Source organism: Pygoscelis adeliae, unplaced genomic scaffold, assembly GCF_000699105.1.
Source record: "Pygoscelis adeliae isolate BGI_AS28 unplaced genomic scaffold, ASM69910v1 Scaffold251, whole genome shotgun sequence".
In the NCBI taxonomy this organism is placed as follows: Eukaryota; Metazoa; Chordata; class Aves; order Sphenisciformes; family Spheniscidae; genus Pygoscelis; species Pygoscelis adeliae.
The window spans coordinates 1,500,116-1,513,264 of record NW_008824109.1 but is presented as its reverse complement, the minus strand read 5'-3'; the positions used below and the strand labels follow the sequence as shown (position 1 = coordinate 1,513,264).

General features: G+C 40.4%; 2 protein-coding genes across 2 annotated transcripts in view; one reads left to right on the top strand and one right to left on the bottom strand.

Annotated features, from left to right (window-relative positions):
- Window positions 1-1,005, top strand: part of MFSD6 (major facilitator superfamily domain containing 6) — a 24,370-nt gene extending 23,365 nt beyond the window's left edge. The window contains exon 7 of the transcript XR_664033.1: window positions 949-1,005. The gene's annotated coding sequence lies outside the window, so the exon portion shown is untranslated. The remainder of the gene's footprint in view (window positions 1-948) is intronic.
- Window positions 3-12,346, bottom strand: TMEM194B (transmembrane protein 194B; the record flags this gene model as incomplete). The annotated part of the gene is made up of 10 exons (XM_009334213.1): window positions 12,265-12,346; window positions 10,582-10,697; window positions 8,764-8,992; window positions 8,368-8,440; window positions 7,313-7,406; window positions 6,485-6,599; window positions 5,598-5,823; window positions 3,166-3,342; window positions 811-986; window positions 3-19 (listed from the first exon to the last, which is right to left on the bottom strand). Coding segments are annotated over exons 1-10 (1,305 nt in total), but the record flags the coding sequence as incomplete, so codon positions are not given.
- Window positions 12,347-13,149: the final 803 nt, after the last annotated feature.

Sequence of the window (13,149 nt, the reverse complement as noted above, 5' to 3'; positions counted from 1 at the left end):
AGTTTCAGCAGAGAGGGACCTGTAGAAGAGGGAAGAAGAGTATGTGAAGAAACAAAGACATGGAAAGAACAAAGTGCAGTATAACTAGAGCAGAGGCCAAGAACAGAACAATACAAGCAGAGTGTGAAAAGTCAGGCAGGGTTCTGAAGAGTAAGAGGAGCTTAAAACAAATGTGGAGAAGCAACATGAAGCTAACAGACAGCAAGCCTAGCCAGAAGAGCAAACAAACCTCGTTCAACCACGTTAACACTCTATTGATCTTTAGCACTGAAAAGTCTCACAAACAATAAAAATAGTTTTTCAGCACGCTAACAGCATTATTAAAATTGTTGACACACAGGGTACTTAGTAAGAGTATTAATAATGGCTTCTCCTCCCTCTAGTGCTCAGCACAGAGGACTTGACAATGAAAAGGGCCAAAACAGATTCCCTGTTCTCTAGAGGTAGTATCCTTGGAAAAACAAGGCAGCCTGGTGGGACAGGCTGCTGCCAGTACTTGCTTTGGAAATAAGCAACTTTTACTTCCCTAGTTAAAAGTACCAATAGCATGAGAATCCTCTTCGCTTGAACAGCCCCTATAGCTTCCTTCTGTTGCTCTCATCAGGCAACATTAGTGATACATGAGACAGTTTTTTCAAAAATCCTTGTTTGTCCACCAGCAGCCACAAGAAACCACTAAGCGCGAGTTCTCAGTCTGTATCCTTCCTTTCTAGGATGAATGTGTTTTCCCTCTCTGCTTTTTTTGGTTATTTCCCAAAGCTCAGAGCAACTCGGTAGCATATGGAAATGAAATTTGTTTATGCATTTCACCTTCATCCTCCTCATCTCCTTCATGGATAGAATTGGCTGGATCATCTTGCTCAGATTCTGCCCTCGTCTCAAAGAGCTGTTCTTCCAGGAAGAAGCTCCCAATGCCATATTCCTCATCATGCGCCTTTGTTTCTGCAGGTGAGACGTGGGGAGATCCCAGAACAAAACCTGCAAACCTGCCAAATTTTTAGAGGGAGAAGTGATCAGCTGAGAAATGAAAAAAATACTGTAAATGCAGGGGATGCTGCCAATTAAGCAGGGATGTTTTAAGGACATGCCCACAGGCAGCACAGATGAGGGGAAGCTGCAGCATGAGCTAGGGAGTCCTGGACAACAGAGAGCAAATCGCAACGGATGGCAACAACCCTGAAGATTTGTTTTCCTGCCTCATCTTCTTTTCAGTCTTCAGTCTTTTCTATGTAAGTAGCTTTTGCTCTTCTGGAGGCCATCTGCAAGGTCTTGTGACTAAGCAAGATCTAACTTTGTTTTTGCATCTTGTCAGTACTCATGGGGTAATCCAGAGTAAGCATTTGTACAGTTGGATAGATGGTACTTTAGCTTCTAAAAATAAATTGAAGCTGCAGCATATTTGAGACAAAGGCTCTAAGAATTCAGGTAAGTTGACATTGCTAATGAAAGGAAAAATGGTGAGAACTTCGCATTCCTAAAGTGCTGTGCTACCACATTCCTTCTGGTGCTGCATGTGTGCTCTGGGCAAGCTGAGCTAAAGTCTTGCCAAAGAATTCCTGCTTTTGGTGAACTTGGAGCTGCAGACTGGGAATTCTGCAACTGCTCCAAGTAGGAGGTCTGGCAGAACAAAGCATGAACTTAGCACTGTCCCTGCATTTCAATTCGCCACAAGTCTTAGTTTCAGTGGACAGCTACACTGAAGAGAGAGAATGGAGCTGGAAGTTTCTGGCAAGCATGTGGAAACAGACGGCAGTTCTGACACCTGGGTAAGTGTCGACAGCATCAGAGAAATGTAAGAAAAAGGAAATGCAGCTACATTCTGGAGTTCTGGTAAACTGATCAATAATTTACATTTTAGACTTAACATTTCTGTGAGAAGAATGTTGTCACCTCGCTTTTCTTGGAAGCACTGTTAGTCTAAATGGGGAACAGAGTTGGACTGGCTGTGTTTTACAGGTTTGCCTTGTGTTGAACTATCTTCTGATGCTTAATGGAAGCTTGAAGGGTACTCGACTTTACATCAGACTTCTGTTGGTTCTTCTTTTTATTTTTGCATTTTTATAGTGAACAATTTACAAGAACTGTATTAACTAAGTGATGGCTAGAAAATACACGTGTCTTAATTGTTTGTTTTGTGCATTTGGCAGTATTTTGTTTTGCAATACTGCAGTGAATTTTCACTTTTTGTATCTTTCAATCATGCTATAGAATACAAGTATCTTAGAAAATAAGATAGTTTAACAGTATATCTATAAAACCTGGCAGAGAGGCTGTCTGTGTGCCCATCCAAGGAAGATGAAGGTTCTGAAACTAGTTTAAACTTTTTATTGATTAAATTCTGAGCTGACTGGGGCTCCTTTGAAATTGTGATACTCGGTTCTGTAGCAAGGGCCAAGTCTGTGTGGCTGGGTAATACGTGAAACTCTGCTTCTGATATCTCAAAGTTTTGCTTTTGATGGAAATACGCTGCTATTATGATTAATTTTATATTCTGCAGTATTTTCTGGCTGCATTTATATGACCATTCCCTTCCTAACCCATATTTGTCTTCAGTTTGTCTCTTAAACTGTATCTGGAGTAGCTCTTCTACCTGTTACGCTTCCTACGTGCAGGCACTGATTTTTTTGTTTTCTCTGTATTCTTAGTCTTAGGTATTGGCTGATACTTCAAGTAACAGGATTTCTTGGCTGTGCAGGCTTGCAGTTGGAGAGCTTAATGCAGGTAATATTTGAGCGTGTATCTTCAGCCTGCCCCCATTTTACACAATGCAAAAGTTTACTGCTCTAAAAAATGAAGAAAGGGGCATTTCACTGATTAGACAGCCACCGGAGGCACTGCAGAGCTTGCAGAGGCATTGTAGGAAGCCTGTACGTTTTAGGGAAAGCTGCCGTTACCATGAATTAGCTGTGAACATCTGCAAACTCTCAGAGTAATTTATGGTTGGAGAGGAACAAACAGGGGGTTTAATACCACCAGCAAGACATATCCTTGAGAGGTGTGGCTGTGATCTTTAGTGGGATTACTCAAGTAAATAAAGCTACCTGCACATCTGACTGTGTGCAAGATAAACACACCTGGAACAGTGCCTGAAGAAGCATTTGGGTCTGCTGTGTAACAATGTCTGTGCAATGCGTCTCCCGCTTTAGAGAGGCCAGATTTTCTTACCTATGTGGGGACTGGAGTTTGGATACAGCTAACCATGATGGGAAGTCAGGGTTCCTGCAGAATGAGCGTAGCTCCTCCAGAGCTCTGATAGTTTCTGTTTCACCTTGTTCTCGATACTCCTCTTCAGTAAGGCATTTAAACACTAACTTTTTTGATTTAAAGTGGTTCTTCATTTTTCTAGAATGAATTGAAAACAATTAGTCTTTCTGAAGTCTTCTGGCCCATAATAATTGTCATCCTTTTTCTCTACTACCTGCTATTAACGTGCATTAATCACTTTTATCCTTTTAAGAGGACAAGCTACATTCTTGCATCAAAATTTTAGGACAAGGCATCTAATGTTTGCTAGCTTGTTTACCCTAGGTCTTCACCAAAGTTGTAGAATTCCTCAGAATGATATCTAATGAGCTTCAAATGAGCTTTGGATCAGGTCCTTATTGTGTATGCATGGACTAAAATCTCATAGAATTAAATAGACGGCTGCTTGCTCAGCCATTTTTAGTTGCAGTATGCAAAATATGTGCAGAGACATGGGCTGAATCAAAACCCAGTCTGCATATGTAACTTTGAAGATAAGCAGTGCTCTGTTATGAGTTGTTCATGTTGTTTACTAGATCGCTTCTCTTAAATCTTGCTTTAAATTACAAAACTGAGTAGTCTGAGGCCAAAATGTTTACAATCTGATGTTTTTTTAGCTGCTGCGTAGCAATGTATAATATAATTAGATATCAATTAGAAAGTGTGCCATGTTCTGTTCCCTTCTGTCAACTGCTTTCAATTTAAATGTTGTGATGAGTTAAGATAAGCAAGGGCTGGATGCCCATAAAACTTTCATCTCTGTATAAAAACACCTGCTCCAACCAGCAGCATTCACTTTCCTCCTTATTTCCCTGTAAAGCAAGAATGAACTGTAGCCCTTATTCAGGTCAAATGGTAAAGATCTTGCTGGCTCAGTGGGATCACTACTGATCTTAACAACAAATAATGCAAGATTCTTAGTTATTTTGATATATCTGCTGCTCTGAACTGTGTATCTGGCATCATGGCCTCACAGTTTAGTGCTACTGCTTAATGTTTTGAAATGGAAAAAAAAACCCTTATCATTCTCCTAAGAGAAATTTGTAGAGCTATATTTCAGTGCTTTTTGGCTTTATACAAGCATCAGTTAATGAAAAACAGAGGTCCACGTGGAGAACAAACTACAGCGTTTCAGGGTAAGACAGGTATGTTCTGACTTCTGTGAACTCGTAGCCAAATCTTACTGACTTCAGAGTGAGCTGAACCTGCTTACATCAGGTAAGTATATAAGCAACTATACGTTGCTTTTGAAACAGTTGGTGCTTCTCAGCTGCAGGCAAAAATCAGTCTTCAACAAATGATAAATTCTACCTAAAATAAAAAAGCTTCAACCCAGTCTACACTTCAACATCTAAAAAGAGCACAAAAGCAAAGCAATATGTTCTTCAAAACTAAACAACGTGTAAAAGACTAAAAAAGAAATTATTTGGTTTTTATTCTTTTTGTTATGCCAGTTCTAGCCTTTGCCTCTTCCTGGTTCTCTGCAGTTCAGCAGAAGTCCACAGCTATGGAACAGTCTGCACTAAAGTCTCTTAATCTGGATGCCATCCCTGAAGGTAAAAAACAGATGTAAATTGGGAGGACTTTTTAGAATCTTCATTTGAGTGTTGGATTTGTGATAAAACATGCTTCAAATTCAAGGATGAGCAAACATGTTGTTCCCATATTGCTAATGAGAATACTTAGCAAACTAAGGTCTACATATTGCAAGCAGTTCCCATTCCAAATGCCACAATATAAATGGGGCTCTGGGTACAGGGGAATGTCTCCACAGCAGTAACAGGTTGTTTCCATGAATTAAAGGTAGACATGTACATCTAGGATAATAACCTTGGAAAACTAAAATCAGTGGAAACCATTATTTTTGTGGACACGGGTTTTTAGCCTCTGAACTCTACGCTAACCTACAAGGACTGTCACTTCTTAACATCTGCTTCCTAGGTGACAGTACACTGTTTTATCCCATAAGATTCAGTACAAGTTACCTGCAGATTCTCTCACTACACATGAAACCAAGGCAGTATTGCTGTGGCCTAATCAATCAATCAAACAGAAATGTTTTGGTTACTGTATGCTGCAGACTAGAAGGTGCTACATTTGTACCTAAGAGCACAGTCACATTTCTCCGTTCTCCATAGAACAAAACTCGTGCTTAAAACTGGCAAATGGGAAATAACTGAATTCCTGTGTCTCAGGGATTTAAACCTTTTCTATTGCAGCGTTAAATTTGGTAAAAATATGAACTAATTATAGAAATTAATAAATCATTATTGAAGTGTAAGGGTTTTTTCATTACCAGCCTCCAGTATTTCCTGGTGATACAGGGACTCGGACATTCACAAATACGTACAAACCTGCCTATGTGACAAGCAGCACCAAGAGGGTAATGCAGGCCTTTTGAACAGAGGCTGACTGCTATTACTGCATACGCAACTTGAGGTATGGTGACACCACAATAAATCAAGACAAAGGCTGTTAATTGTAGCGTCCACGTGAACAAGGTTATGCTCAGTTCAGTGGTAAGCGGTCCATGCTGATAGCAAGTGGCAAAGCTGGTAATTCCAACAGCCAGAAAATACCCTGTAGAAACAGAAAGAAGGACATGGAGAAAAAGACACAAACTACCCATATAAACTTCATTAGTTTGGTTCACAAAGCTTGCAACTGCTGTGAAGTAGAGCCTGCTGTTTCTTGTGTTGTATTATAGATACCTGCATTATGTTGTATGTGCTTTGTATTTCAAAAGAGTGCGAAGAGTTCACGAGGTGATCTATGAACAGCCTTTAGCAAATGCTATGAGCTGCACATGAATTTTCTCCATGCAAGAATGTCGAGGCAGATGCCAGACCAATAGATTTGTCAGCCCCCGCAGCCACATCCAGTTAGCAACTTATGCATCCGGTTCCCAGATCCAGCAAAATACAAACCAGCATGGCTGCTCTTTTGCTGTTAGAGGGGAAGTATGTAATGGCAAATCAATGAACAAATAACAACAGGCAAAATCTGCTCTTAAAGCTGCTACTGGCCCACTATATCAAACTCCTTATTTAATGATACAGTGTGTAGGAGTAAATGTGCATTTGAGTTGATTAGGAACCTTTGGAATATTCCAATGTCTATGGCTTAGGAGAAAAAAGTACTCCATAAATGAGTCACTGGATTTTGTTTTTTATGGGCAGGTATTCATCTAACCACTAAATTAAACCAAAATCTGCGGCACATTTTTTGATAATTTTCTTACCCAACAAGTAGTTTCTGTGTTCAGACCACAACCACTGCATATTCTCTTTGAAGCAGTAAACAAAATAGAGAGAGGACATCCAGCAGCCACTCATTAAGATCCAGAAGGTACTGTGCTGGAAATTAAAAAAAAAAAAAGAAAAGAAAATTTAAAAACCTTAAAAAGATTTCAAGTCAAAATCAGGACCATTTTGTGCAAGGCAACTCACAGGCAAAACCAGATGTAATACTCAGTAGACCTACAGGGCTTGTAATCTGTGTTAGACTTCCACTGTACTGCTCTGCACGCTACAATGAAACAACATCCATTCTAAGTGGAGCAACTGCATCTCTGTATTCGTGTATCATGTCCCAGTGTTATGGTACAAGCCTATTGCAGTGTATTTCCAACTAACACATCTCAGCAATACTGTGGGAATGCACAGACTTTGTAAAAGTAAAGGAAAAATTCACATCTGCCTTGCAATGAATTGTCTCTGGTGAATGGAAGAGAATCTGTCCCAGTTCCCACTAAAACTATATTTTGATTTAGATTGATTCATAGATTCAAAAGTAAGCTTAGCTCCAGTCCAATAAAAATAATTTATGTTTCAGAATAAACTCTTCTTGTACATCAACAATCTCCTGTTTAAAGTAAACGGGAGCAAGCTAACTAGAACTTGATTCTAACCTGATTATATTTACTTGACGCAAGCAATCCTGCAGTCATTTCAGTAGAGTTACCTGGCCACAAAAACAGAGCAAGATCAGAATCTGGCTCTGTACTCTTCACTTCCTATATTATGATGTTGATGATTATTATTATTTTGTTTTATAAATGTAGATTTACCCTTGGAATAAACCTTTTAAGTGACAACAGGACAAAGACTAGCACAGCAAGAACACCCAGTATTATTCCAGAAAGGTAAAAGAACTTGGTACTCCTGTAAGAGAACAAGAGAGAATATGGTGAGAAGTATAATTTCTAATTGGTTAAGATGCCAACATTTGTAAAAACAGCAGTGGTCTTCAATAAGAACTTAACACAGCTGTAAGTTAGAATTGTAGTTACATGGTTAACAGGCCCAGTTTAGATATTAAATCCTTGTAAGGAAAAATGCCCAACAGATACTTAAGGTCACTCAGGCTAGGAGATTGTGTTGGTTTTTTTTAAAGCTCACTTTCTGATTTCATTGACCTTGAGTTTCTAGAAATTTCATTTTCTTCTATGTACCGATACAGTTCTGTACTGCCAGAAAAGTTTTACTTTTTTAATTTAAAATGTAAAAAACCCTCCATAAACCCACAAGTTTTTTCCTAAGCTTATGCATTTATAAAGTCTGACTTTTAAATTCAGAGTTAACTCTATAAAACCTATTGCTGCTCTGCTTGTTTTAGAGGTGCCTCCTGATAATTAATTTGTGACTCATTTTGCTTTGAAGTCATGGGACACATGTTTTGCTGTAACAGTAAGCATCCTCCCTTACATGCTATGCAAAAGAATGATGGGGAAAGGTTGGCACAAAGGTGGAGGCAGACAAGGCGCCCGATGACCTCATCCTAAGCATTTCTTGCTGCAGGAAGGCATCATTTATAACACATGCAGCATAATTTAGCCTTCAGCTAACCTCACTGGTCTACAAAAGGGAGAGAGAATTTTTCTGAATCCACACACTTGCTCGCTGAGGATTGTCTTGGTGTCGCCCAGAGCAGGAAGCTTGGATACAAGAACCCTAACACAGCTAAGTGATTAATAGAGTGCAGCACTCCCAATATAGGTCACAGTCTGTCCAAACACAAATGGTATGAAGAAGTTTTAAACGTAAGTTCAGTTCCCTTAGTTCCCTTTCCCAAAGATGCACAGGCTTTGGGAAAGAAGGTCAGAAACCAGCAGCTAGTACTCACCTGCTCAGGCTGTTTGCAAAATGGAACAGAAAAATTCCAGCTACAAACAAAAACAAGAGTTTTCCATCTAGCACTAAAAAAGGGGGAAAAAATAGAAATGGATTTTAGACTAATTCAGTCTGAAATGTTGATTATATAAAATATCAACAGAAAAGTTGCAAGCTTCTTACAGAAGAGACGGTACATTCACTAACACTGGCAATACCAATCTGTAATCTAAACTGAAAGCTTTCATAGAATCATTATTAAGGTTGGAAAAGACCTCTAAGATCACCGAGTCCAACCATCAACCCAACACCACCATGCCCACTAAACCATGTCCCTAAGTGCCTCATCTACATGTCTTTTAAATACTTCCAGGGATGGTGACTCAACCACCAAAGCCTTTTTACTTACTTTCTCGATTCACACTCACAGTGTACAGTTCAGTTTTGAAGGGCTGTATTTTGAAACAAATATCCTCTCCATATTGTTTTATGCTTATGGAAGTTTCTGTAGATGTTTCTGGTTTCCAGAAGACTTGAACAGCACATGCCGCAAACTCAAAAACAGTTTCTGAATTACGACAGTTGCTTTTTTCTGAAATAGGCTCAAACCTGAACATTTCTCTGCTGTTAACTTTTACCTAAAAACAAACAACAAAATACACAGAAAAGTAGCTCAGAATCAGAGGTTTTTGTTTTTCTGAACTATATAGCATATAAGCCATACATGTGATAATGAAAATCAGTATAGAGAGCTCGAGAATAAAATGCTAGTGCAATTCTTAGTTGTTTAATATTGGTTATCAATATTATGGAAAGATTAAGTGTTTAGGCCTTACAGGGTGATTCAGAGAACTCAACGTCAGCAAAGTTCTATGGAGGGGCCTCAATCCATCCAAAAGCTCGGTGGGTTTGGTTTTACCATGACACTTGCCCACACACAAATTTCTAACAAAACCAGTAATATTTGACTGACCACAGTTTCTTTTGAGGATGTTCATACACTTCCCCATTCACCTCCTCAACTGTAAGAAACTGGACTTGCTTTTGTTGTAGTTGTTAATGCAATCTCCATGTTAAGAACAGAGGAGGGATAAGGAAAATGAAAGATATCATAACCAGAAATTTAAACAGCACGTTCATGTTGGGTATTTTGGGGTTTCTTGCTAGTTCCTAGCACCCTTCCCCACCAAACTGGTAAAAGATCTTGTCGATATTCTGAGATGGGATGATCTTCCTGAAGATTGTGATTCATTGTGAGCTCTTGATCAGGGCCTATTAGACAACAAAGACCCATCTACAAAAAAGTGATGCAATAGGTAATAAAACAGGCTTCTACTGGGAGAAGAAACAACACGTCAGCAGGCAATTTGTTGTGGGAAAAATCTGAACTTCCTGCTTTTAAACATAGACTCCACAAAAGCTTGTGTGACTGCTGGAGGGTTTCACCACCTGAAGTCTGCTACCATTCATAGAAACATCTGCAGCATGTTCCTGAGGAAAACAGTCCTGGGAACAGACAAAGAGATGTTCCACTTCCTTACATCTGAGAGCAAATTCCTCCAACAGAGATGAAATGAAACTGTTTCCTTCCCTTGTCCAGAGACATACTTCCCAGGAAAAAAAAGGAACCACACAGATAGTCAGCTTGTCCCTTTAGCTGTTATTGCTTCCACTGTTATGAGATTTTTATATTGTTTTGAGCTACTCCCTAAACATGTTTCTTGTAAGATGACCTTCTGTTACTCAGAAAAACAGAAATGCACTGCTACTGCTGTTTTTTCATTAGTCACAATCTAATACACCTTTGGTTCCTATACTGTGGCCTGGTATGCTACAGCGAGTGAGTCACAGAACTGCATTTTATCCTCAAATTTGAAAGTTTTATAAAGGCGTTTGGTGATAAGCAAGAACAATTGTTGCAGAGGTTAGCAGTGGTCCATCAGTAGAAAAGGTGTGCAACAAAATAATACACAACACTAAGTTAATGTTTGTGTGGCATCATACTATAAGCCCGGTTGACATCCTCCTAATAAAGAGACCAAACCTCACTGCATCCGAAGTGGAGAAACAACGCTGCATTTTTATCATGGTCCCACCTATACACCATTCAGACTACTAATTACATAGAGACACTGCTTTGATCTTGCTAAATGATCATACACTTTGCTGGCAAAAGTTCACGTGAAATGTATTGCATATCTGAATGATCCCCAAAATGGCCTCTTACCTGAAGAGTCGACCAAACGTACTGTAAGTGAGTGGTTCTGTTTTGCACATAGCAATAACAGTTTTCATCCCGTTTCTGGATGACATCCATTTCCTGCAAAAAGCTACAGTTTCTACCTGGGGGGGGGGGGCATAAAAGTTAATTTTAAGCATGTGTCAAATACAAATGTATAATTTTCCTCCATTTCACTGTTGTATGTGCTGAGGGAATCACAAGCAATTTGCAGATAATCAAATGTAAAAACTATGCTGCAGGGTAGCATGTTCAATATGATTTAGATGAACATTCAAATTAGACTTCTAATCAAGTCACTTAGGCTCCAGAGTAAAGTGCAACACCTTTGGAAAAAAAAAATTAATCTAGGGTGATATTTTTTAAAAAAGTTATCCATAAAAGCTTGGCTTTGGTATCAGTATCTTGACGGCACTGGAATAGGGCCTGTGGGCCAAATTCACTGCTGGCACGAGTGGGTGTAACTCCACCGGAGTCAATGCTTATACCCCTGGTGAATGCAACTGTGGGAGTCTGAGCAGGTAAACAGGCTTACATGTTAAAATAGTCATTTAGCACATGACATGGCTGCTGATCGCAGAAATCATACTCCTCTCCCTCGGAAATGTTTCTAATGTTAAATAACACAACTCTTCTCTTTAAAACAAGTTTTCCTGACATGGTCCAGACATGACATGTCATAAGGCAACTGCACTGATAGCTTGCCATAAGTCATTTAATTACGGATGCTAATTGGTCTAACTCTCCTGAAATGTTAGTGACCCCTTACGATCTTCAGAATTAGATTATACTTTTAAGCAGAAATGCACCTAGAAGGTTTGTGGAGCAAACTTTGAAGAATGACATACATTCTGATCTATATATACATGTGTAAAATATACCCTACAGTGCATTACCACAGTGTTCCAGGAACATAATTAAAGAGAAGAATAAAGGAAATAATTACAGATCTGGACAGAGGGAATCATCTGGCTCACTGAATAGAAAATATAAGTCTAAGCCAAGCTCAGTAATAACTGCTAAAACACTGTCATACACTCAGAACAGCAAAATGAGTATGTGCAAAATAGTGTCAACCTGGACAAGGAGATACTGTTTGCAGGTAAAAACCTGCCCTGTCTCTATAAGGAAGCTGAACTTAGGCTAAATTATTTTTTGACCAATTTAATTAAGCCTATGAAAAAAACCTGTGTGGATGTTCTTACATAAGTTTATTAAGTCATTCCAGAACATCCACAGATGATCCTGCTAAAGTAAATTGGTTTAAACTTAAAATTTGGGTGTTTTTATTGTGAAAAATTAACCATCTGATTAATTTTCATCCACGGCAAATCCAGCAGGAGTGAGCACAACCCTTCAGACAAGGGCTGGCTGTACCTCTGGACAGGCCCTTCCATAAAGGTTGTTGGAGGAAGTTGTGAAAGGATTCATTTGTCTCTGGAAAGTGCTACCGACTAACGCAGCAAGCAGGTGACACTGGGTACTACCCAGGGCTAAGACTGATAACCCAGTGATAGGAAATGGCGATACCCTAGCAGGACCAAAATGCAGCCGAGAGTGCCCACACCTTCCCTGCAGCGTGTGTGAGGATGTTCTGCCACTACGGATAAACTAGTCATCCACATTAGAAGTAATGTCCTCCATGTGCAACGCTAGAAAATATCTTCTTACCCCCCTTAATTTTAAGGGCCTTTTCTTGAGAAGAATAACTTGCTTCAAACATGACGTCAGCTCCATAGAGTGAAACAATCATGTTGCAAAAGGAAAGATGCTCCCAAATCAGGTAATCGTGAGATGGAGGAGGATTGTAGCTACCGTGAGGACACACACAGAGGGCGACTGTCAAGTTTTGAGATGGCAAGCAATGGAGAGAATCAGCATCTGCTGCAGAATCCGGAGGATGCCCAAGACTGGGGAACGTCAGGCAAGGGGGGAAGCTGTTTCTTGAGTTACGTATCGCTACTACAACTGAGAATAACCTTTAGGGTTTTCACTGCCCTCGTTAATAAAAGATCTGTTCTGCACCCAATTCTCCTGAACCAAGCTAATGAGAAAGCCAGAGGGAGTAACATACACTCCAAGTCAGTTTCCCATGCCAGTGGTACCCAGCCTTCCAGCCTCTGCCACTGAAACGGATGAGAGAGGCACTTGCTCTCTGTGCACTTGGTGCCGCTTTGTTCATGGAAGGTCTCCCAGGCCAGTCCCCAGCGCCTGTGCCTGCCTGTCCCACAAGGTACCACGCAGAATAGTCCTGTGGAAACTGAACTGAGATGGGACAAGCAGGAGAAACCAGCAAAGCGCCACAGGGACACGTCTGGCCCCTGAAACAACTTTAGCTCTCAGCCGAAGCGGGCAGGGACGGAGGCAGGCGCGGCGGGCCCGGCCTTTCCGTAGGGCAGCGCCATTTTGGGCAGAAGCAGGAGGCAGCGGGTCGCGCTGCACCGGGGGCGATGGCGACCGAGGAAAACCGGGGGGAGGATAGCGTGTCCCCACGCTCCCTGTTCTCAAGGAGGCTGGGAGTGACGAAACCCCTCGCCGGCCTGTGACCACCCGGGC